Source organism: Gobio gobio (assembly GCF_949357685.1).
Source record: "Gobio gobio genome assembly, chromosome: 18".
Taxonomy (NCBI): domain Eukaryota; kingdom Metazoa; phylum Chordata; class Actinopteri; order Cypriniformes; family Gobionidae; genus Gobio; species Gobio gobio.
Genome location: NC_137111.1, coordinates 42,429,523 through 42,452,789, shown reverse-complemented (window position 1 = coordinate 42,452,789; position 23,267 = coordinate 42,429,523). Strand labels below are relative to the sequence as shown.

The 23,267-nt window shown below is 41.8% G+C and overlaps 1 protein-coding gene across 2 annotated transcripts; it reads left to right on the top strand.

Moving 5' to 3' along the window:
• Nucleotides 1–215: 215 nt before the first annotated feature.
• On the top strand, nt 216–16,796 carry hpxb (hemopexin b). Of its 2 annotated transcripts, XM_079843318.1 has the most exons (11): nt 216–481; nt 2,510–2,743; nt 3,349–3,371; nt 3,624–3,743; nt 3,946–4,094; nt 4,261–4,414; nt 4,625–4,840; nt 4,971–5,060; nt 5,164–5,294; nt 5,450–5,597; nt 14,748–16,796. In XM_079843318.1, the coding sequence occupies exons 2-11, from the start codon at nt 2,679–2,681 to the stop codon at nt 14,981–14,983; spliced, it is 1,332 nt and encodes a 443-aa protein (XP_079699444.1). In that variant the 5' UTR covers nt 216–481; nt 2,510–2,678; the 3' UTR covers nt 14,984–16,796. The 2 variants fall into 2 exon arrangements, 1 of the variants encoding a protein (XP_079699444.1); XR_013818470.1 differs by lacking the exons at nt 216–481; nt 14,748–16,796 and adding an exon at nt 7,100–7,139 and having other exon boundaries at nt 2,626–2,743; nt 5,450–7,052.
• Nucleotides 16,797–23,267: the final 6,471 nt, after the last annotated feature.

Here is a 23,267-nt window from a genome sequence, read left to right as displayed (position 1 = left end):
TCACCGTGTCGAGCTCCGTGATTCCCTCCTCTGACTGCCAGAGGGCTCCATCACCCGAGTATTGACTGTCTGTTTCCCACACTACATTTCCCATCAGCCCCGTACCTGGCTCTGATCACCGCTTCAGCTGTAGCCAATCCCCTGGTCTATTTGAGCTGACTTTTTCCCTGTGAACACTGCAAAGTTTTGTATTGCCACGGTGTACAACTCTGAGCGTATTTATCCTGTTCATTGCCTGCCTGTTGTGACTTCTCTGTGTTTATCGTCTACGACCCATCGCTGCCTGCCTTTCTGACCCTTTGCTCTCTCTGAACCTGTGATCGTTATCTGCCTGCCCTGACCCTTTGCCTGTTTACCGAACTGTATTTGTATGCTCTCCGTTTGCTGGTGCTTGACCCTTGCCTGTACAACTTCGATTATCAATAAAGTTTGCACATGGATCCCACTTCGAGTGACGAGTCCTTACAAGTATAGATCTGATGTAAGGATATTTGATCATTTAAAATATTTTAATCCAATTTGTTTTAAATGACAATGTTATTGTTGTTTTATCTCTATAATCTCTGTTTTTGTTATGTTTTCATTTTAGTTTGAAAAAGGTATGGGTTTCTAGATTTAGATCTATTTGTTTGATTTTTAAATTTAGTAAAAACATTTTTCTAACAAAGGTACGTTTGACTATTTTAAAGCTGCTGTCCGTAACTTTTTTTGTGTTCAAGATTTACAAAAATTATATAATGAGAATGTACATCATGAATCCATTTTCCAAACCATGTTTTTGTCTTACCCTGAATCATTATGGTGCACTTATAATAAGTGTTTATATTGGGACTATTTCAGACCGGTCTGGTAGGAACCGCGGCAGAGGAGCACAGTCCCTGCGTGACTCGCCATAGACATGAACAGAGAGAAATAGCTCCGGCTGCAATTATGTGATATTTCGCCCCGGGATTTGCGAATTTTAGCAGGCAGCCCTACCAAAAAGACACATATTTTACCCCCCAAATGCGATTTTTACCGGAGAAACACGATTGGGCTTATTTTGGGCTAGTTTTGAGTAGCAATTGGGTGGGTTTTGTTGTGAAAACCTGGCAACCCTGGGGCACCCGTTTGATTTGAGGAGTTCAAGAGGCTGTATTTCTGCTGGACAGGTAATCTTTCATTTTGATTATAAATTTTTTTGGTTTATGTTTTCATGAAGCATGTATCACTAGCACACGTAGCTGCCTAATATAGCTAACATAACATTACTTAGCATAAAGTTACAATGTTATACACTTAGCGAGCCATTAGTAGAGATGATACATACTCAATATGCTTAGCTCAAGTTGATCGCTGTCGTGTTGAATTTCGCAAAATGTAACTTTAGATAACAAAATGCGTAAAAGCTAGTACACTGCATCCAGGAACTTTTTTTAGAACTAAGATAGCTTTAGCTACTACCCTCTGTCTAAACTCTTTTACCATGTTCACCGGGAACTTTACCTGCACGTTTATTTCGGCCCTTGGTTTGTTTTTATATTCTCTACCTATGTTGATACCTATGATAAAGTTAGATTTTTTATTACATGTGATTATGACATGATGTCACTACATGCACTTCTTCTCCGCTCGTCTCAGGTAAATAATGCTTCTTTCAGCTGAGCAGTCGGCTAACACGTTCATGTGTTTTGGGGGCGTGGCTTTGGAAAGAGCCCAGAAGGGAGAAGGTGGAGTGAATGGAAATAATGAGCTGTCTTTAAAACAGTCGTGAGAGGTCTACAGACACTCAATTTTTATACTTTCTTTTTCAGAGTACTTACATTTTAATTATGTATTGATATATAAAGTTTAAACAAATTTGAAAAAAAGTTTTTTAACCAAATCTTACCTACCCTATACCTTTAAGTTTTAATTTCTTGTATTTTTCTTGATTTGCCTGTGCTTAGTGCATTTATCTTTTAGGTTTAAATAAACTAGACACAAAATTCAAAACCATTGTTTTTAATCTTCAATTGGTGTTATAATTCTTTATATTATGTAAGACACTTAGTCAGTCCTCATGCTGACTTCAGTTTTACACAGTGTTCTGAACAACATATTAGTGTTTCATAATCCTTATCTAGTGTGTGTGTTTGTTATGTATTTGTTTTTGTTTTTTTAATCCAAAATGTTTATATGGGACAGAGGTTCCCAAAGGACTATCTGTTGTCAGATAAGGGTCAAGTTTCTTTCTTTGTTTAAATTTTTTTTTATTTACAGGGACAGTGCATATTAATGAACATTTCTGTCAAAATGCCAGAGTTAGCCAAAAGGCTATTTTTCACCTGCAGTCTAATTCAAAAGCTTTATTTTCAAATTATACAGGATAATAATTTTGGGCTGCTAGTGCAAAGACTGCACTTAAGCTACTTGGTCTTGGGGGACACATGCCATGTTTGTATTTATTTTATTACTAAATAGGGTTAATGATTGATTATCTAAAATGGGGGTTTTGCAATAATGGAATCTTCTCCCCTGTTCTGGCCAGCTCTGTCGGTAAATTTGGTCATGTTTACCAATGGATTACAGCTCACACTCCAAAATTCATTGCATCCACCCACTGAGAGCACCACTATAAAAGCCCGGTGCAGTCCCTGCTTCAGTACCTTTGACTTCAGTACCTTTTCAACTAACCTGGATCAAGTGAACAGCTCATTATGACAGTGGGGTTTCGTTCCTTGTGTGTATGCTTGGCTCTAGCTCTGAGCAATGCGGCTCCAGCGTGAGTATCACATTCTATCAAGAAATGACTGCAAATAGATCCAAAACAGCTTTTAGTTTTCTAAAAAATCCTCAAATGCATTGGAACAAATAAGTATTAGTTTAGTCACAGCACTCTTGAACTGTAGCCTTAGGGTTTTATATCTTTCGCAAAACTTTTATATGCATGATTTAAATCCTTTGGAAAACATGTAATCCATGCTCGTACATACAGTAAAACACTTGCATATACTTAGCTTTCTGCGGAATAAATGTGATTATGAAAAACAATTTTAGTTCATATTTGACCAGCATATTTCCATTTGCTTGTAAGTTTAAATTTAGGCTATCATTGTTTGTGTTGTTGCAGAACACTACAAAGAACAATCAATAACACAGAAACAGACTGATTAAAGTCCACATCAGCTTTTTTTATGTTGCTGCCTTCCACAGCCCAGTGTACAAATAACTTGATATTTGATTCACATGCAGCAATTTGCTAAAAGCATGTAATATTGTCCTTGCCTATTTAATTTAACTTCAGTTTGTTTTATGGGTAATATGGTATATAACCTATAGTTTTTCGCTTATAGGCTTAAAGCATTGAAATAGTTTTCTTTATTTCAGCCACCATGATGCCATGATAAAAGGTAAGCATGAAAATCTATCACTACAGTTTTTCAGATTTTCTGACATAGGTGATGTTTTGTAAAATTTCTAAATTCTTTGCACTACACTGGAGGCATTTACTATCAACATATCATTATGCTGATGCTATGTTAAGGGTTAAATGTGTTATGTTTGACAATAAACTGGATGCATAGTGGCAGTATACTTTCTCTTTATCTACTGTATGCTCTAGATGTCATTAATGATAAATTCATGTAATCATATAATCATAGATGCCCCTGAGAGAGATCCTAAAGGGGAGGACCACCATGATGCCAAACCTGACCGGTGTACAGGCATTGAGTTTGATGCCATCACTCCTGATGAAAAAGGAAACTTTTTTTTTTTTAAAGGTCTACTTTGATAATTCATCTTTTATTATTCATCACCATATTTTAGAAATGTCCTTACTTGGCCATGTTAGGTCAAGTTAAAGTTAATATCTTTGGTTTTTTTTTTTGCATTCTTGAATCTGTTTTTTTTTTTGTGGCATTCTTGATTCAGATTTTTTTTTTTTTAATATATTGATATATATATATATATATATATATTCAGGTGACCATTTATGGAAAGGTTTCTCTGGATCAGCTATGCTCTCAAACAGCATATTCAAAGAACTGGGTGGCAATCATCGTCATGTGGATGCAGCCTTCCGCATGCATCAAGAAGATGCCAGGGTTCATGACCACATCTACATTTTTCTGGTGCTTTTTATGAGTTACATCTAGTAGTTTGAAATCAACTTAAAATGTTCTTTGCACAAATAAGAACACTGTGTTCACACTGTGAAAACCCAAGCCTACAGTCTATAATATAACAACCATATACATGCAGTTCAATGCTGATGAGTAATTTCGATTTTCTATTAAGGATGACGAAGTCTTTAGCTTTTACAACTACACCATTGCGAATGGCTACCCTATGAAGATACAGCAGGAGTTTCCTGGTATCCCCAGCCACTTAGATGCTGCTGTTGAGTGTCCCAAAGGAGAGTGCATCACTGATTCAGTGCTGTTCTTCAAAGGTTATTAATTCATATATGCTCTATACGTTCACATCAATAATGACAATTTTATTTAGTTATTTAAAGATTGAGTGACTTTATAAATCTATTATATACTTAGTATTCACCTATTATGGGTATACCATAGCATTGTGTGCTCAGAATTTGTTACTTTGCTTATATACTATATAGTGTGATTTGCACATTAATATACACAACAAACATCTTCAGGAAACGAAACTTTCAGCTTTGACATCACGACAAAGACGGTTAAAAAGAAGATGTGGACACACTTGCCAAACTGCACATCTGCCTTTCGCTGGCTAGAGCACTATTACTGTTTCCATGATTACAACTTCACTAGATTCCATCCTGTTTCTGGGGAGGTGACTGGAACATATCCTAAGGATGCTCGAAAATATTTCATGACGTGCGGTGAAGGATTTAGTGAGTCACTTCATGTCCATTTTGAGCTTCCCCATTACTCATGAAGTATATCTCTATTACATGTTCTGCTTTTAAAAATAAAATGTATCTTGAATTTTTGACTCAATGTTTAGTTGAAAATGCTTCTTAGGTCATGGAGGTGGTGCAAGACTACGCTGCAGTGAGGTCAAGCTGAATGCCGTCACTACAGATGATAAAGGGAGATCATATGCTTTCCATAGTAATTCGGCTTTTATTAAATACAGCTTCATTGCAATATATGTTTTATCTTATTAATATACAAAAACGTACACTTTACAACTTCAACTACACTATACTTACAGATGCAACGTACTTGCGTTTGGACACACACCGAGATGGCAGTCACCATTTCCCTATTTCAAGGTTATGGAAGGAAATATCTGGTGGAGTGGATGCTGTTTTTTCTTATAGAGATTATATGTACATCATCAAGGTAAAATCAATACGTAAAAGAATCTAAGGATTAAATAGATTTCCATTGCTATTATTTTAGCCTTACATTTCAGTCTTTTCTCTCATTTTTACAATTTCAAAGAGACAGTGTTCAGCATGGTGACATTTTTTTTTTTTTTTTTTTTGCACAAATAGGGTGGTCAAGTCTATATCTACAAGTCAGAAGCCCATTATACTCTCATGAAGGGCTACCCTAAACCTCTGAAGGAAGAACTAGGCATCGACGGCCCTGTGGATGCAGCATTTTCGTGTCCAGAACAGCACACTGTACACGTTATACAAGGTAGGAATGTTATGTGATTTTCATCAGATCATTCATCAGCATTTATATATACAGTACATACAGTAGATGTCATGAAGACAAGATGAGCGAAGGATGTAATACTAATAAGCATTTAAATTTAACGTCCTTCCTAGAGTGATTCCTAACTAGATCTTTACTGTGTATATTAATCAAATAATAAAACTACAGTAATCAGGATACAAAGAAACCATGAAAACTGAGTACCTCTAAACAATTATGAAATGGACAAGACCAGACAATGAACATGGGAAACACAATGGCTTATATAGGGTATGCATTGACGTCACTTTCCCGCCGGAACCCGCCCCTTTAGCTGGACTGAGTTGCAGAAGAGCTGTTGCATGACTGGAGTAAAACTAATGATTATCAGTTTAAACTAAAGGTAGGACTCGATATAGTGTTCCTTACAATTTACCAAAGATCCTGTGATCCATGGATATTGACATACAGCCAGGAATCGTGTTTCCTAACATTTATAAATGACTGATTTCATAAAATACATAAAGCAATACATAAAGCAAATTTGCCTGCATGCTTTATATAAATAAAATATAGGTTGGTCTAAATCCGGGTGATCACTTATATCAATGTTATGTATATCATATCGTCCAGCCCTAGAACTTGTATAGTTTTTTGTCAGTGTTTATTTAAAAACATCCAATTATGTATATAACAATACAATATACTGTATAGGGAATGATTTTATCCCAAAATTCAGCATTTTGACAAAATGATAATCCACGTTTAATCCACGTAAAATGCAAATCCATATTTTGCTGCCTGGAGTCCAGTTGTTTCTGTGAATTGCAGCAATCCATTTGCTTCTCTTTTCTGTAGCTTTCGGCAGTCTGTAAAAATAAATCTGAGATTTTTTATCAAATGTAATATACAATCTCAAAGCTCTTTCACGTTTAGATGTGTTTCATGGCATTCGCGCTGAAAACGAATGCTGCCGCTCAGTGCCGATGTGACGCCATCGGAATAGCCCTACCCTCTATATACACAAAGGGTAATAGTCTAACAAGACACACCTGGAAACAATCAACAAGGTGTAACAAGGACTAACAAGGTACAGGAAACAAACGAAAAGTCTTAAAACAACAGCAAAGACAGGCAGAACATGACGTGGAGGTGGCAAAGTAGGGGACAGCTGAGGCACAGGGAATCATCGGGGTGCAGTCAAAAGAGGGGAACATGTGGATTCTGGCTGACTGGATTGGGAAAGGTCCACAAGCCGGGACTCGAACTCGGGTCACCTGAAACACAACCTGACAATATAGGCAGGGAACGCAGAGAATTTGAAGGTCTTTGTGGTCGTGACAGAACAGGATGGCCTATATGGACTTTTAGTTTGTTTCTAGTTCCTGTTCATGCTTCCTCTTGTCATCTCCTAATGAACCATTTTCATATTTTTTGGGGTTCTCAGAAGCAGAAGTTGTCATAGTTGGGCAAACTTTTATAGTGGCAATGGGAGACAACAGCAAATATAAATTTTGTATTAATTTGGTCCTATATATATATAAAAAAAAAATTAACTTTTTAAAAGAGGGAAACATTTAGACAGATTGATTACAGCAGTCAGAAGAGCAGGGACGTGCAGAGAGTTCTTCAGGGGCAGGGGCTCAAATGTACAAAAAAAGGGGCAATATGTAATTATATATATATATATATATATATATATATATATATATATATATATATATATATATATATATATATATATATATATATATATATATATATATATATATATATATATATATATATATATATATATATATATATATATATATATATATATATACTATTTTATGTTTTTGCAAGAAGTCTCTTGCTCATCAAGCCTGCATTTATTTAATCAAAAATACAGAAAAAAGCAGTAGCCTAATATTGTGAAATATTATTACATTGTTCTTTTTACCTTTTTATTAATCAAAGAATCTTGAAAAGAGTATCACAGCAGGTTATAAAATATATTAAGCAGCACAACTGTTTCCAAAATTGACATTAAATCGTCATATTAGAATGATTTCTGAAGGATCTTGTGACATTGAAGACTGGAGTAATGATGATAAATTCAGCTTTGATCACATTAATAAATAATATTTTAAAGTATATTAAAATAGAAAACCATTATTTTAATAATATTTCACAATATTGCTGTTTTTGGTCAAATAAATGCAGGCTTGATGAGCATAAGAGACTTCTTTCATAATGCTGCGTAATTATCAAAAATGTCCTTTCATGTCACCATTTCGCCAGCCTAGACTTCACATAATAGGCCTGTAGGTGCCGGTGGCACTTGGGCTTCATTAACTTTGATAGTTTCATCAAATAGTAAACGGTGTATCACAAGTGAATTTAACACTACTTACCATTAATGTGACTTTTGGTGCTGCATGGTTTTATGCAGTGCTTTGTTTGTTGTCAGTTAGCATCCATTTTGTCAGCGATGCAATTTGATTTATAAAATGAGACAAACCGCAGGAAATCATTCCACAAACGTTAGTTTGTCTGTCTGTCTGTCCATGCAATTTTCAACCGATTTATGAATTAGAAGTTCACTTGTTTTGCCAGATCACGATTGGTTGGTGTATTATACATTATGACAAACGGGCATTGATGAATTATTAAGTATTTTAAAATATATAATATATAGTTTTTTTATTAAATCGACACATTAGCTTTGATTATTGATTGGAAAAAAATTTTTTGGTTTATTTTTTTTCCCTGTAAAGCCACAGACAGAAGCTCTCTGAAAGAAACATATATGGCTCGAGAGCCGTTTCTAAACAGACTGTGGAAAATCAGCCAGTCAATCAAAACGCACGCAACCCATTATGGCAACGCCTCAGACCGACTGATATGTAAAAATAACAGAAATTTTCCAACTTTTGAGCCGTTTGTTACTATTGTACACATTGTCATGTTATTATAAATCAAATTTATTTTGTTTTATCGACCACAATATTATCATTGATATTTGTCTGAGAGGGGCACTTTTGATTAATTTTGAAAAAGGGCAGGGCCTCGAGCACCCAAAATGCTCGCGAGTCGATCTGGCTGAGGAAAGGGAGACAGGTCTTTCCCTTTCTCTCATTCTCTCTGCGGATCAGGTCATCCTCTCGTCCACTGCTAAAGACAGCTTCTTCGGAGCGGGCTTAGGACGTGGGTTCTCCTCTCAATAAAGAATCTAGTGGCCCGGATCTCATGTCTGCCGAAACAATGCACAGATTACGCTATGTATTTATACAATGCGAGGGAACTGAGCAGACGGGAGATTCCCTTTTCTCTCTTGTTCCTATGATCACGTGCAAACGATTGTGTGTGTTTGCAAGTTATGATTTTATGATTCTTTGTTGAAACTGCTCTAATATGAAAATAACTATATTCAGCCTTTCATCCAGACTGTTTTTACTTGTCTGGTTGAAGAAATTATTTATTACTCATCTGATTTTAAAGTTAGATGCTTATATTTATATCGTGTCTGGCTGTTCTTGACTACATTCTGAGGAATTAAATGGCAAAATAGCCATCTGGAGATGGACTTTGAGAACGCCACCTCAGAGTACTCCTCCCGTGAGGATAAAGCACATCAGGAGTTACTCGAGATGGTCACTGGCTACTACTGGCACATGCAGTAGCCAGATTACAGCTAGACTGGCCACAGGAGAAAGAGCAAACGCTCGAAGTTAGAGCAGATTTCTGTCCGTGGCCAGGGGGAGGGGCCTCAGCTACTGTCTTTCCCCTTCTTCACGTGTCTTTGTGCCCTCAACATCGACCTATTCAACTATCGTGGGTGTAAGGGTGTAAAAAGTCTGCACTCCCCACCAAGCAGTGCAGAGCTGCACCAAGCAGTGGTAGGGAAGCCGTTTCAGTCATCGGTTCATGCTGGTGCTGCCCTGCACACTATAGCAGGCGCACCAAGCTGACCTGCTCAAAAAAAAGCCCTGGGGCTGCATCCGGTGTTTCGGGGGGCAGCGGTTTCCAGAGAAATGTTAAATATTCGTTTGCTCCCTGATGTGTCTCAGGACATGGGATATTTTACATTCCCCCATCAAGACGTTGCTTCACTAGACATTGTGTCGAAATTGGTGCCCCTTTCGGAGAAGGTGGCAGCGTGGAAACTACTTCCATACATATCTCCTTGGGTTTTGATAACCTTAGGAAAAGGCAACAGTTTGCGCACCGTCCTCCGCTTCAACGCCGTGGTCTCCACCACCGTGAAACCGAAACAGGCGCACTTGCTGATTAAAGAACTGCAAACAAAGGGGCCATAGAACATGTTCCCCTCCCAGTCAGATAGTCAGGGTATTACAGCCGCTATTATCTGGTTCCTAAAAAAAGGGGGTTGCGTCCAATTCTAGACCTCTGCGTTCTGAAACATTCTCTCAGAACATTCAAGTTCAAAATCGTGACAGTCAAAATGATTGTCTCTAATTTAACACACAGATTGGTTTGTCACAACTGACCTCGAGGATGCATATTTTCATATAGAAATTCTGCCACAACACAGGAAGTTCCTGAGGTTTGCTTTTGGGGTCAAAGCTTACCAATATCTGGCTCTTCCACTCTGCCTTGTCCGTTCCTCACCTTGGGTACCACTTTAAGTGCATGTTGTTGTCGCAGGATGCTAACAACAGACACTTCCCCGTCAGGCTGGGGAGCGGTCTTAGATGGCCATCCAGCCCAAGGGGTCTGGAGAGGCTGTCATCTCAATTGGCACTGTATTTCTGGCTCTGAAATTCTTCCTCTAGCAGTTTAGTGGCTACCATGTCCTGGTGCAGGTGGACAACATTGCAGTAGATGCTTATATAATTTGCTTCAACAAACTAGCGCAGCAGCTCCTGTCCCTGAAGGCGATTTACATTCCTGCAAGCACGAATGTGGGAGCAGATCTGTTATCCAAACGGAGGTCACACACAGGGATTGGAAGCTCCATCCAGATGTGGTGAGTCATATCTCGGAAAGATATTATGAAGCAGAGGTGGACCTCTTCACTTCAAACGAAACAGCGCAATGTCCCCTTAACTTCTCACTGACTCCTCCAGCCACCCTGGGTCTGGACGCCATGGCCCAAGCATGGCACAGAAAGCACCTATACATGTTCCCTCCAGTCACTCTGCTCCCAGGAGTCTTGGCCAAGGTCCGTCAAAAAGGGTCATGCCTCTTTCTGATAGTGCCTCGTTGGCCGACCAGGGTCTGGTTCTCCGAAACATCTCTCCTCGACAGCTCGCCTTGGGTGATACATGAGAGATCTCCTGGGGATCTCGCAGGGGATGATATTCCATCCCGACCCGAGCTATGGAATCTTCATGCTTGGCCCCTGAGGGGGACTGGCTAAGAGATGCTGGATTTCAAGCTGATGTAGCTTGAGATTATTAAAGCTTGAGATTATTCTGAATGCTAGGGCTCCTTCCACCAGAACAATGTATGCCCTTAAATGGCGCGTCTTTGAAAGGTGGTGTAGGCTACAACACATCATGCAGACCCAGTCCACTGCCAGATTGTTTCAGTGCTGGAGTTTTTGCAAGAAAAGCTGTCAGCAGGCACATGTCCTGCTACTCTCAGAGTTTTTGTGGCCACCATTTCAGCTTGCCATGCTCTGATTGACAGGGATTCAGTGGGGAAACACCCTTTGATTGCCCACTTCATTCGTGGAGCTAGGTGACTGAGGCCTCCTGTCAGAATCAAAGTTCCCTCATGGGATTTAGCTGCGGTCCTTGAGGGGCTAGTCAACAAACTATTTGAACCACTAGAGTCAGCACCGGTCAAGCTTCTGACTCTAAAGATGGTTTTCCTTATGGCTATCTCTTTACTAAAGAAAATTGGTGATTTGCAGGCTCTGTCAGTCTTGCCATCATGCTTAGACTCTTAAACTCCACTTACTGTGTCCAGTTTGTGCTCTTCGGACTTATGTCCACCGCACTAACCAGTGGCATAAGTCAGAGCAACTGTTCATTTGTCATGGGGGCCGTAAACGAGGGGGCGGCCGCCACACAGCCGACTGTCATTTTGGGTGAGGGATGCTATCGTCCTAGCCTATGAAGCGCATGGTCAAGCTTTGCCTCTAGGCGTGAGGGCTCATTCTACCAGGGAGTCTGCATCCTCTAGGGCTTTAGCAAGAGGCACCCCCTTGCAGCAAGTATGTAATGTGGCAGGTAGGTCCTCTCTGCTCACATTTATTAGATTCTATAGTTTGGATGTTCGTGTTACTCCGGGCTCACACGTCCTTGAGTCAAGATGCTGCGCTTCATTGCCTCGATGAGGGCGTGTCCAGGACGTTCTTCAGACAAAAACACCTGATGAGCGCACCTCTCTCATGTCTATTTATAGCCTCTGACGTGCACATTCCGATGATGTCATCATCAGAGGTTATCTAAGCCAAATTCTTTGGCATGTTTGCCACACGTGTTCACAACTGGTCAAATAAAGACGTTTTCCACATGACGCTTAAAATCAAAATCAAACATGATTCGGGATCTGCAGCCTCTCTGTCAAAGACGTTCATTCCGATAGTCTTCAGAAAATGACCTCTAGCTTAGTGAATACTTGTCTTACAAACATGAGACATGTGTCTAAAGAAACGCTGAAATGTCAGGCTTTAAACATTGTAAACCAAATCAAAAACAAATATTCTGTGTTTATGTAATCCGTTTGAAAGCAGAGCGATGTTAGTCTTTCCTGAGCGGCTCATTATACACTAATGCGACCACGCCCACGAAGCCTGCGCTCTATTGAGATTCAAATACTGAGGCGACGCCCACACACACACACCAACTCAAACAAACACATCGTGCACGAGGGCACACGGAAGCTTTCTTTGTTTAAATTAGCTCAAAATTACTGTCAGATGTAAGTAATTACCTTGACAAACTATGCATCATTTAAAAGATCTAAGACTCAAGCTTCCATTTTTGACCTCTGTTTTATTCTTAAAGACATACAGTGACCGTAATTTGTTAATATGTTTCAGGAGTTATGAATATGAAAACCGTCGGTACCTTCTAAAGATTGCTCTCATTCATAAAAAACTCTTCATACTTCATACAGGCAGCCTGAGGGCGCTCCGTGCACATGTAGTCCATATATAGCACGCATGAAGAAGATACCATGTGACATTGACATAAACAGCTTCCAGAAATCGCTCTAACATGCAGGCAGACAGGTTTGAAGATAATAAACACACAGTCGCGACAATATATGGCTTATCTGTGTTATTTATACCATGTTGGGTGTTTTCATAATAGATTATATTTATAATTTAATTTATAATTATGCAGAATATTGTAAAATATATTTTCTGTCTGATTTTTTGATCAAAAGCCAAACGAGATCACATAAGGTTATTTAAAACATTTGACTTGTGATATAAAGTAAGTTTGGAGTTAAAACATGGTTGTAATCTCATTAGCTAATTGTTGTGTTTTAATAAATTGGTGTTATAAATCATAAATTATAGTTTAATAAATCATAAATTGTTGTGGCAGAGAATATAGATTGTTTTAAGTTATCTGGTCTATCTTTATGAAGCAACTCTGCACTGTGCCCAAGCAGAATTTCCCCTTGGGGACAATAAAGTTAACTAACTAACTAACTAACTAAGCAAAAACTCACTTCATTTTGATTTTCCCCCCAGAAATTTTTACTTATCTAGTAAATTAATCTTGATTTAAGAATTTTAAATATTTGGACTGGAAACAAGAACAAATACCAAATAAGAAGAGCATTTTTTGCAGTGTAGTCAAATCTTCTGATCCTTTAAAATACAATAGGCCTTTGTTGATTACATTCCAAATAAAATAAACTACAAAAAGTATATATTTCCTTTGCTCTGTTGCTCTCTGTCACATAGGCTTACCTGAAGCTCATTCATTATGCAGCTCATTAATGCGAGTCCTTTGTTATCTCAGGTGCTATCTCATTATTATTCATTAGATATCACGCCTCCTCGCATATAGGGTTAACCCTAACCCTATAACCCTCGCATGTATTGTTTTATGTGAATGAGTAGGCTCAATGATTCTCACATCAGTTTAAAGAAAAAAATCTATACAAATACAGACAGGAGTCAAAAGTCTTGGGAACAGATATCTATTGTGTATTTTGAGGCCTTTTTTTTTTTTTTTCAAAATCCGTGCCTAAACATTTTTCTCTCAAAAATACAAGCATGTATATACATGTTGCTCACATATTCTGGTAGCCCAGTTTGTGCTGAATACAGTGTAATTACACTTTTGCCATTAATGTGTTTATAAGCAACTGAAAAAGACACAAATGTAATAGCATGTCAAAACTTCTAAAGGGCCCCAAAAGAGCTCAGACTCCAGAGGGTTAAGTGGTGTGACACATCAGCCGATCAGCCTCTCCCACTGCGCAGGGACCTCCTTTCTCAAGAACGTGGGGAAATTTTTACCATAGCCATGGTCTGTGCCCTGTCTGTGCGTTGCGTCACTATGTGGAAAAACAAAATCACTAAGGAAGAGTAATCAGTTATTTGTTTCATGGGCTAAATAGGTAAAACCTATTTTTATTTAGTTGTCTATATCCCATAGTGAGATACCAAAAAAATGTTTGAAAGAGAACTTTAGGTTATGTAAAACCATTTCTCTGATAACAGAAGTGAGGCATCTCACCACACTTCCCTCCTTGCAGTTGCATGAAGAAGAGATATGCTTAGAATGAATTGGAGAGGCGGGACTCCAGCATTACTGTCGTGATCAGCCTGGGAGAGGCTGATCGGCTGATGTGTCACACCACTTAACCCTCTGGAGTCTGAGCTCTTTTGGGGCCCTTTAGAAGTTTTGACATGCTATTACATTTGTGTCTTTTTCAGTTGCTTATAAACACATTAATGGCAAAAGTGTAATTACACTGTATTCAGCACAAACTGGGCTACCAGAATATGTGAGCAACATGTATATACATGCTTGTATTTTTGAGAGAAAAATGTCTGTCAACTGACAGATGTGGTGTAATTGGTGTTTCCAGGAGTGCTTCCAGGATTCCCCATAGTGAGATGCCTCACTTCTGTTATCAGAGAGCTGGGGTTATATAATTAACCTAAAGATCTTTCTCTCTTATGTCTCTGAGTTACCAACATGACAATTGTCTGATTTTCCTCCTCAGGTCAAAGGATGTATGAAGTTGATCTTGTGGCCACACCCAGAGTTGTTAAAAATGAGAGATCTATTCCCTTCCTTAAAATTGATGCTGGCCTCTGTGATGCTGATGGTGTGACGCTGTTTATTGGTCCAGAATACTATTCATATAAAATCCCAATAATTCTAGCTCTGAGCAAAATCAGACCTGAACCTCATAAGATCTCTCCAGAAAAATTTGTCTGTGAACGCAACAGCTTCTGATGAAGTAATTTTAATAAACGAATGCTTTTGCTGGATCTATTATTGTACTAATAAACATTACATTTGTCTGGCATATCTTTGAATCTTCATTGTCCACTCAGGGTGTTAAGCCCAATTTATACTTCTGCGTCGAGTGTATGCCGTATTGAAGTGCTCGTCTGTGCATGAGCCAACGATACTGAAAACAGCGGTCACGAGCTCTGCATGATTTCACAAACGCTTTCCAGTGCCAGATCGCCTCTTATTTAACTCTACTAATCAACTAGAGATGCTTAATTTGCATTACATACAACAACTCAAACCGCAAGAAAAGCCGCTATCTGCCACCATCACTGCTGCTGATACTTCGGGTGCGTCTCAATCAGCTCCCTAGTTCAGTAGTCAGGGCACTGATCAGGGAGTCAGCCCATTGACTTATGTCCTGATCAGTGCCCTGACTACTGATCCGGTGCTGCGTTCCACTCCAGTTTTAGACACGCACTTGCTAACTTCCCTATGCACTTCCCCTTGGGGGAATCCCCGCCGCCATTTTGAAGTGTGTTCCACTTCGTGAAGTGGACAAGGGAAGTTTATATGGACAGACCCTTGCTCCCTCGATTTTGACCGAGGGAGCGAGTCTACTTCCTATGTACACTTCAGGCAGCTTCATATACCACAATGCAACACGATTGTGACGTCATCGCATATCGCGTTTAATTTACCCCACCACAAACAACTCTATGATATTTTTATTATTTTTAAAAACATTTAAAACAACCCAAATACACCTATATACATATATAATGCTGCATTAAACAATTTCGCCGGATCTGCGTCATATTCTCGCGCATGCGTCGTGGAGGCACACACGAAGACAAGAACAAGTTGGATAAAGGTGTTATTTAGATTTTTTTTGCGCACAAAAACTATTGTCGTCGCATCGTAAAATTATTGTAGAGCCACTGTGGTGAGATGGACTTTGTAACGACGTTTTAAGTGCCTTTTATGCGTCTTGGGAGTGTAAATGAACTGAATACCAATGGGGGCCTATCTGAAGCCTTTCTCAGCCATCAGCTTTCAACAAAAATATCTTCATTTGTGTTCCGAATATGAACGGAGGTCTTACGGGTGTCGAACGACATGAGGGTGAGTAATTAATGACAGAATTTTCATTTTTGGGTGAACTAAACCTTTAAAAACCATTACGCCTATGGAGTCCTCATAATGTTGTTGCACCAACATATGTGTGTAGGTGCGTGTGTGTGTCGGTGTGCGAGTGTGTGGGTGTGTGTGTACACACATACACACTCACCCACACACTTCCACAGACACACTCACACACACTCACACATGTATGTGTGTTTGTGAGTGACACAGAGGCTGGCCCATTTTAGCTGAAACAATGTGGCCCATTTTACCTCAGTGGGTTAAGGTAAATTGGGCTGTCAAGAAAAACATCACTTTTCCAAAAAATATGTTCATATACCAAACTAACAGGCAACCAGGGGGGTGCTAGAGCGGCTGTTACATTGGTATCTATAAATTAATTTAAAACCGGACTGTTTAAACTTTACGATTTCAACATGATGGACAGCTGATGTGCGCCAGGATGCCAGAACAAGCGGGGGAAAGCAAAGGGGAAATCATTTTATCACAGTAAGTTGTTGAAATGCCGTGAATTTCAGTTTATTCCTTATTCTTTACTACTTTTGCCTCACATATAACAAATTATAAAAATAAATTAAAAGCGATACTTAATCGTGAATAACATGCTTTTATTTATAAATAACATCAAGAAAGGCTATTTGAAACTAAATTAAGGATCAATAAATAAATACTGAAACAAAAAAATAAGAAATGACATTTATTGATTATGACTGATTTTATTTGACATGCACAACACAGACCTATGGAACAGATGCACACAGCCGCGCTGTTTTGGACGGGTTTGTGTAAACCGCATATAAGGTTAATCCATTCACATGTTTTCTCTCTTAAAATGTAAGCGCATGTAGGCCTGTATGTCAGCATTATCATATACGTGTAAAGAATTGAAGGGTGCGTCTCAATCAGCTCCCTGGTTCAGTAGTCAGGGCACTGATCAGGACATAAGGCAATGGGCTACTGAACTAGGGAGCTGATTGAGACGCACCCGAAGTCTGTAATGTAAAACAAGAGCTTATTGATGCAGTTCAATCTGCCAGCAATTCTATCAGTTAATGTTACTCCTGATCGGATGCTTCCGTAAATATTTAGTTTATAATTATATAAAGAATATATATATAATTATGAATAATTATTCAGGCTTCAACTAAGTTTCAAAAATATTTAGGAGTGCATAAGTTGTAACTTAGTGCCCATTTACGTCAAAGCTAGACTGTAACTTGCGCACAGCTGGTGCAACAGGTATCCTTACTGGAAAGCTATCTGTTCCTTCATCGATACACGTGAAAAGCACCCCTGGGGCATTATAGGGATCTGTTATGTTTAATCTATTAAGTTTTGCATTAAAGTGTCTATTTCTATTTGAATTAAAGTGCGCAGTGAACTCTGTTGCCTTGAAAATCATGCTGGTGCCGGCTGTTCTTGCCTGCCAAAATGGCGTCCAGAATGGGTCACGTGACCTCCGGAGCTCTACAGTTCCCTTTCGAACGGTCAGTTCGTACTGCGTCTTTAAGATGCTATGGGTAGGTTCTCCTACTCTCGAATATACTGAAGTAATTGTAAAATCACGCAGTGCTACTGCCCAGTCAAAACAGTGTCGAGACATCTCGCACGCTATTGGCTGGCCAGTGGGAACTGCATGAACCAATGGCAGAACAGCGTAATCTGAGCGAACCAATGGGCACAAAGCCCGCGAAGCTGAGCGCAAGAGCCCGCGAAAGGGGCATATAAAATACGCTGTAACTGTCAAAAACGTCAGATTAATCTCCTTCAGCGACGATCTACGGTCCTCGCTGATAAACTCGAACTACACCACCTTCACCGTGAATTGACGAGCCTGCAGCGGAATAGCGAACTACCAGCCCGGACGTCCTGCGAGAGTCAGCGGACTGCTGTATTTTTCAGCGCGCTCAAATCGCCAGCGATCCCGCGAGCTGTCACGCCTTTCCCCTGCGCTCTTTGGTGAAACACTACGGTGTATCCTTTTGGTACAATACTGAGAAAAACATATCACTTGTGTGCAGTACTTACCTGCACTAGGAGGATAACCACGAAGGGTGCGTGATCTGTCTGGGCAAGGCCCACGCGGACGCTGCTCTCGCCGGGTCCGGCTGCCCTCTCACTGCGAGGGTATGCCCATTTCCTCCCTCCGTTCGCGGATAGCGCTCTTTTCAGAGCGCGACCCCGGCCCTCGCGCTCTCCCGTTCCCCTTCCCGCCCGAGCCTCGGCGGGAAAGAACGGCGGAGCCAGAGGGCTGAGTATACCGAGGCTAGCGAGTTCACGTCGGCCCAGTGCCCGCGTGACTCGTCTTCACCTCAGAGAGACGTTTCCCCTGTGACGTTCCCTCGATCGGACCTGCTCCCTCCGCTCGACGCCGAGGGCTTGGTCTCATTCGGCGGCAATGAGGAAGACGAATCCGCACTATTACCAATGTCTCGCTCTTCCTCTTCTCTCACTCGGGCCGCGCTAAGAAGCGCGCGGACAGAGAAAGCCAGAGTGGACGAGCAAACTAATGCCGGAGCTTCCCGCATTACTTTCTCTCAGACTGCTGGAGATATTGAGAGCGCGCCTTACGCTACAGGCTGTTGTCACTGCAGCTCGCGCTTCCTCAGCGGCAGCGCGTGCGCCCCTCTCTCTCTCCCAGCGCGCTCACTATCTAGAGCGCGACTTACGTCATTGCTGCCTCGCTGTCTAGCGCATAATGGCGTCGTGAATGGCGGCCAAGCCCTGCGTCTTTTTCACTCTATCACTTCTCTCAGTCCCCTATTCAGGCGACTGGAGAGGTTCAACAGTGTAGTAAACGAGCCTGTTATGAAACACGCACGCCACACACACTGAAAACACCGTCAAGAGCGCGACTTACGTCATAGCCACGCCCTCTACTGTTACGGTGTACTTCACACAGGGTTGCCGGTTCGAGCCCAGCTCTCACAGGTTTCTCAGTGAGTCTCAATTTAGTGAATGGCGGCCAAGCCTTCAACCACTTCTCTCAGTCCCCTATTCAGGCGACTGGAAAGGTTCAACAGTGTAGTAAACGAGCCTGTTATGAAACACGCACGCCACACACACTGAAAACACCGTCAAGAGCGCGACTTACGTCATAGCCGCGCCCTCTGCTGTCACGGTGTACTTCGCACAAAGGGTTGCTGGTTCGAGCCCAGCTCTCACAGGTTTTCTCAGTGAGTCTCAATTTAGTGAATGGCGGCCAAGCCTTCAACCACTTCTCTCAGTAAACGAGCCTGTTATAAAACATGCACGCCTGTACACAGAACGCTGTATTATTGGTGATCCTAATAAACAATTAAGAGTTCTTTCCTCTGTTATGACTGCAGGCAGTGTGTCCCCTACATAGGGTGTACCCCTGCATATAAGCACTGTTAATTCAGCGCTATAGAACCACTCAAAAGTCCTGCTGTGGCCGGATTACCACTACAGACTTAATTTACATTCCCTCAATCCCCTCGGTTCAGGCGACTGGAGATGTAAATATTGCAGTCAACTAGCCTGTTGTCAAACACGCTCGCCTGCACATCAACGCTGTGTTTTAACAATGACTTTACTAAAATACATGCACCTTGCACATAAGCACTGTTCTCACAGATTACTGCTCACGCCGTGAGCGCTCTATATGTAGAGCACGCGCCCACTACAGGTGTGTGCCGCTACACATAAGTGCTGTCTGCACAGTGTCACATCTCTCCCCTCGGCCCGTTTTTGTTCCGGTCAGGGAGAAAAATACTGTTCTGAATGTTTTTCATGCAATGAATGTAAACTACGAGTCCGCTTTAATGCGTGCTCCCCTGCATTCTACCGCCATAAAGGCGAGTTAAAAAATTCCAGCTCAGAGCGAGTCAGGGTTTTTTACAGCCACTACTCCCTTGTTCCCCAAAAAAAAAAAAAAAAAAAAAAAAGATGGCGGCCTCAGGCCCATCTTAGATCTCAGACACCTGAACAAAGCTCTATCAAAAGGCTTTTCAGAATGCTGACATTAAAACAGATCATCGCACCAATCTGCCCGATGGACTGGTTTTTCTTATTGGATCAGAAAGATGCTTACTCTCATATCCAAATTATCCCACGTCACAGACCGTTTTTGAGATTCGTGTTCGACGGGAAGGCTTATCAGTACACAGTCCTGGCATTTGGCCTGTTTTTTCACGAAGTGCATGGATGCAGCTCTCTCCCCCTTAAGACAAGCGGGAATGCGCATTCTGAACTACCTCGACGACTGGCTCATACTGGCCCAGTCAGAGGAAGAAATAAAATCTCACAAATCTATGCTACTCAGCCATCTAGAATGCCTGGGTCTCAGAATAAATACAGCCAAGAGCTCATTGCTTCCCAGGCAGAGAACCTCCTTCCTGGGAACGATTTTAGACTCAGCCCAAATGAGGGTGTGGCTATTGGACGAACGCGCTCTGACTACACAGCAGCTTGCATGTTCATTCAAAATGGGAACCAACACACCCCTAAAAAATTTCAGAGAATGCTAGGCCTAATGGCAAAAGCTTCTCCAGTACTTCCGCTGGGTATGAAGCACATGCGCCCCCTGCAGTACTGGCTGAAATCACGGGTTCCTTCCCAAGCGTGACATTCAGTCCAACTTTGGATCAAAGTGGGCCGCAGCTGTGTCAAAGCCCTGGCCCCGTGGTCACTTGGAAACAGTTTCCAGACGGATGGTGGTCCCCACGGACGCCTCCAACTCGGTTTGGGGCGCTCTGTACGAGGCGAACCGGCCTTCGGCTCATGGTCGAGCACGGAGTCACGGTTGCACATAAACTGCCTAGAAATGCTGGCAGTAGTGCTAGCCCTCAAGACTTTTTTACCACGTCTCTCAGGTCACCATGTTCTAGTCCGCACGGACAACACGACTGTGGTCTCCTACATAAACCGCCAAGGCGGGCTCAGGTCGAGATGGCTCAACCAACTGGTCAGACATCTCCTCCTATGGGCAAAAGGCAAATTACATTCACTAAAAGCAGTGCATGTGCCAGGCAGACTGAACCAGGGAGCAGACATGCTCTCCAGGGGCCTCGTGTCCCCAGGGGAATGGGCCCTCCATTCCTAAATGGTTCAAATGATATGGAGTGTTTTTGGGAGGGCAGAGGTCGACCTCTTCGCCTCCGAAGACAACCGTCATTGCCCAATCTATTTTTCAAAAAGCAAGGATGCGCTGACCCACGAATGGCCCAGCTGCATACTTTATGCTTTTCCACCAGTACTGCTCATTCCCTAGATTTTAAAGGATCAGGGAATGCGAGCACACACAGTCCTGCTAGTGGCTCCACTCTGGCGAACCCAAATCAGGTTTCCCGAGTTGATTCAGTTACTATCAGCAGCCCCATGGCCTGTTCCACTAAGGAAAGATCTCCTTTCTGAGGCGAACGGGACAATCCAGCACCCCCACCCCAAAATTGTGGGCGTTACATGTTTGGCCACTCAAGGGGGGCTCGAGAACCTCCCAGTGAGTGTCCTGAGCACCATCAGTGAAGCTAGAGCTCAGTCTACTAGACGTCTCTATACCCTTAAATGGTCAGTGTTCTCTGACTGGTGTTCAGTCAGGAACTATAACCCAGTGTCATGCGAGATATCACAAATTCTTGTTTTTCTATAAGAGATGTTGGATGCAGGACACACTCCATCCACACTCAAAGTCTACACGGCAGCTATCGCCGCATCTCATACGCCTATAGCTGGCCAATCAGTAGGCAGACACGACATGGTCATAAAATTCTTAAAAGGAGCCAGGAGGCTTAACCCCCTTCTCCCTCCTATGGTGCCATCCTGGGACCTTCATTGGTCCTAAGAGCACTAAAAAGACCTCCCTTCGAGCCATTGCAGATGGCTGAATTAAAGCCGTTTTCGCTGAAAACTGCCCTGCTATTAGCACTGGCATCTGTTAAGCGTGTCAGTGACATTCAAGCGTTATCCGTGAACGCGTCATGTTTAGAATTGGCCCAGGCGATTCTAAAGTCATCCTCAAACCAGGGCATGGTTATGTACCTAAAGTGCTTTCAACACTGTTCAAAGCACAGGTAATCAATCACTCTCTCTGCCCTCCCCACTTCGGAGGATGAGAGACAGTTACACCTGCTTGGCCCTGTTAGGTCGCTTGGAGCATATATTGAGCGGTCCTCCCACTTTAGACAGCCGGAGCAGCTCTTTGTAAGTTTTGGTGACCGAACTAAGGGACTTCCGGTCACCAAACAAAACCTAGCCAGATGGCTAGTGGACGCGATAGCGTTAGCATATGACACTATGGGCCTCCAATGCCCCATAGGTGTCAAAGCTCACTCCACCAGAGGCATGGCCTCCTCTTGGGCGTGGTCTAGTGGAGTTTTTCTATGGGTGACATTTGTAGATCGGCAGGTTGGTCCTCACCATCTACTTTAACCAGATTCTTCAGTCTGGATGTCCCTGCACTGCAGGCACAAGTCTTCGCTGTATAAAAATACTAAGACGGCCTAATGAATATCAGACGGCCTTGTAAGCCCGTCCCCGTCATAAGTTGGCATTGGGGCCTTCATATGCTTCAATGCTTACACATTCCTTATAGTTACCGGCCTCTATGAGCCCAGTTGTATAAGACGTGTGTACATATATATTATTAATATAAATGATGTGTCAGTAACTCTAGTCTTGAGCCCTTTCTAATAAGTGTTCAAACTTGAGGGAGTACATGTCACTGCGCTTATCATAGCACGGCGGGATTAAATAGGCTCCCATAGCGTCTTAAAGACGCAGTACGAACTGACCGTTCGAAAGGGAACGTACTCGGTTACTTAACGTAACCTCGGTTCCCTGAGATAAGGGAAGGAGTACTGCGTAGACGGCCGTGCTATGGCGCTGACTCGGGTGATCGTCGCTTCAGTCGATTTAACCTGACGTTTTTGACAGTTACAGCGTATTTTATATGCCCCTTTCGCGGGCTCTTGCGCTCAGCTTCGCGGGCTTTGTGCCCATTGGTTCGCTCAGATTACGCTGTTCTGCCATTGGTTCATGCAGTTCCCACTGGCCAGCCAATAGCGTGCGAGATGTCTCGACACTGTTTTGACTGGGCAGTAGCACTGCGTGATTTTACAATTACTTCAGTATATTCGAGAGTAGGAGAACCTACCCATAGCGTCTTAAAGACGCAGTA

What these genes read in the sequence shown, in the direction of transcription:
- hpxb (XM_079843318.1), top strand. Translation starts at nt 2,679, where the DNA reads ATGACAGTGGGGTTTCGTTCCTTGTGTGTATGCTTGGCTCTAGCTCTG. An exon ending in AAACTTTTTTTTTTTTAAAG is followed by an intron (nt 3,744 to 3,945) that starts GTCTACTTTGAT and finishes ATATATATTCAG; the next exon opens with GTGACCATTTATGGAAAGGT. An exon ending in CACTGTACACGTTATACAAG is followed by an intron (nt 5,598 to 14,747) that starts GTAGGAATGTTA and finishes TTTCCTCCTCAG; the next exon opens with GTCAAAGGATGTATGAAGTT.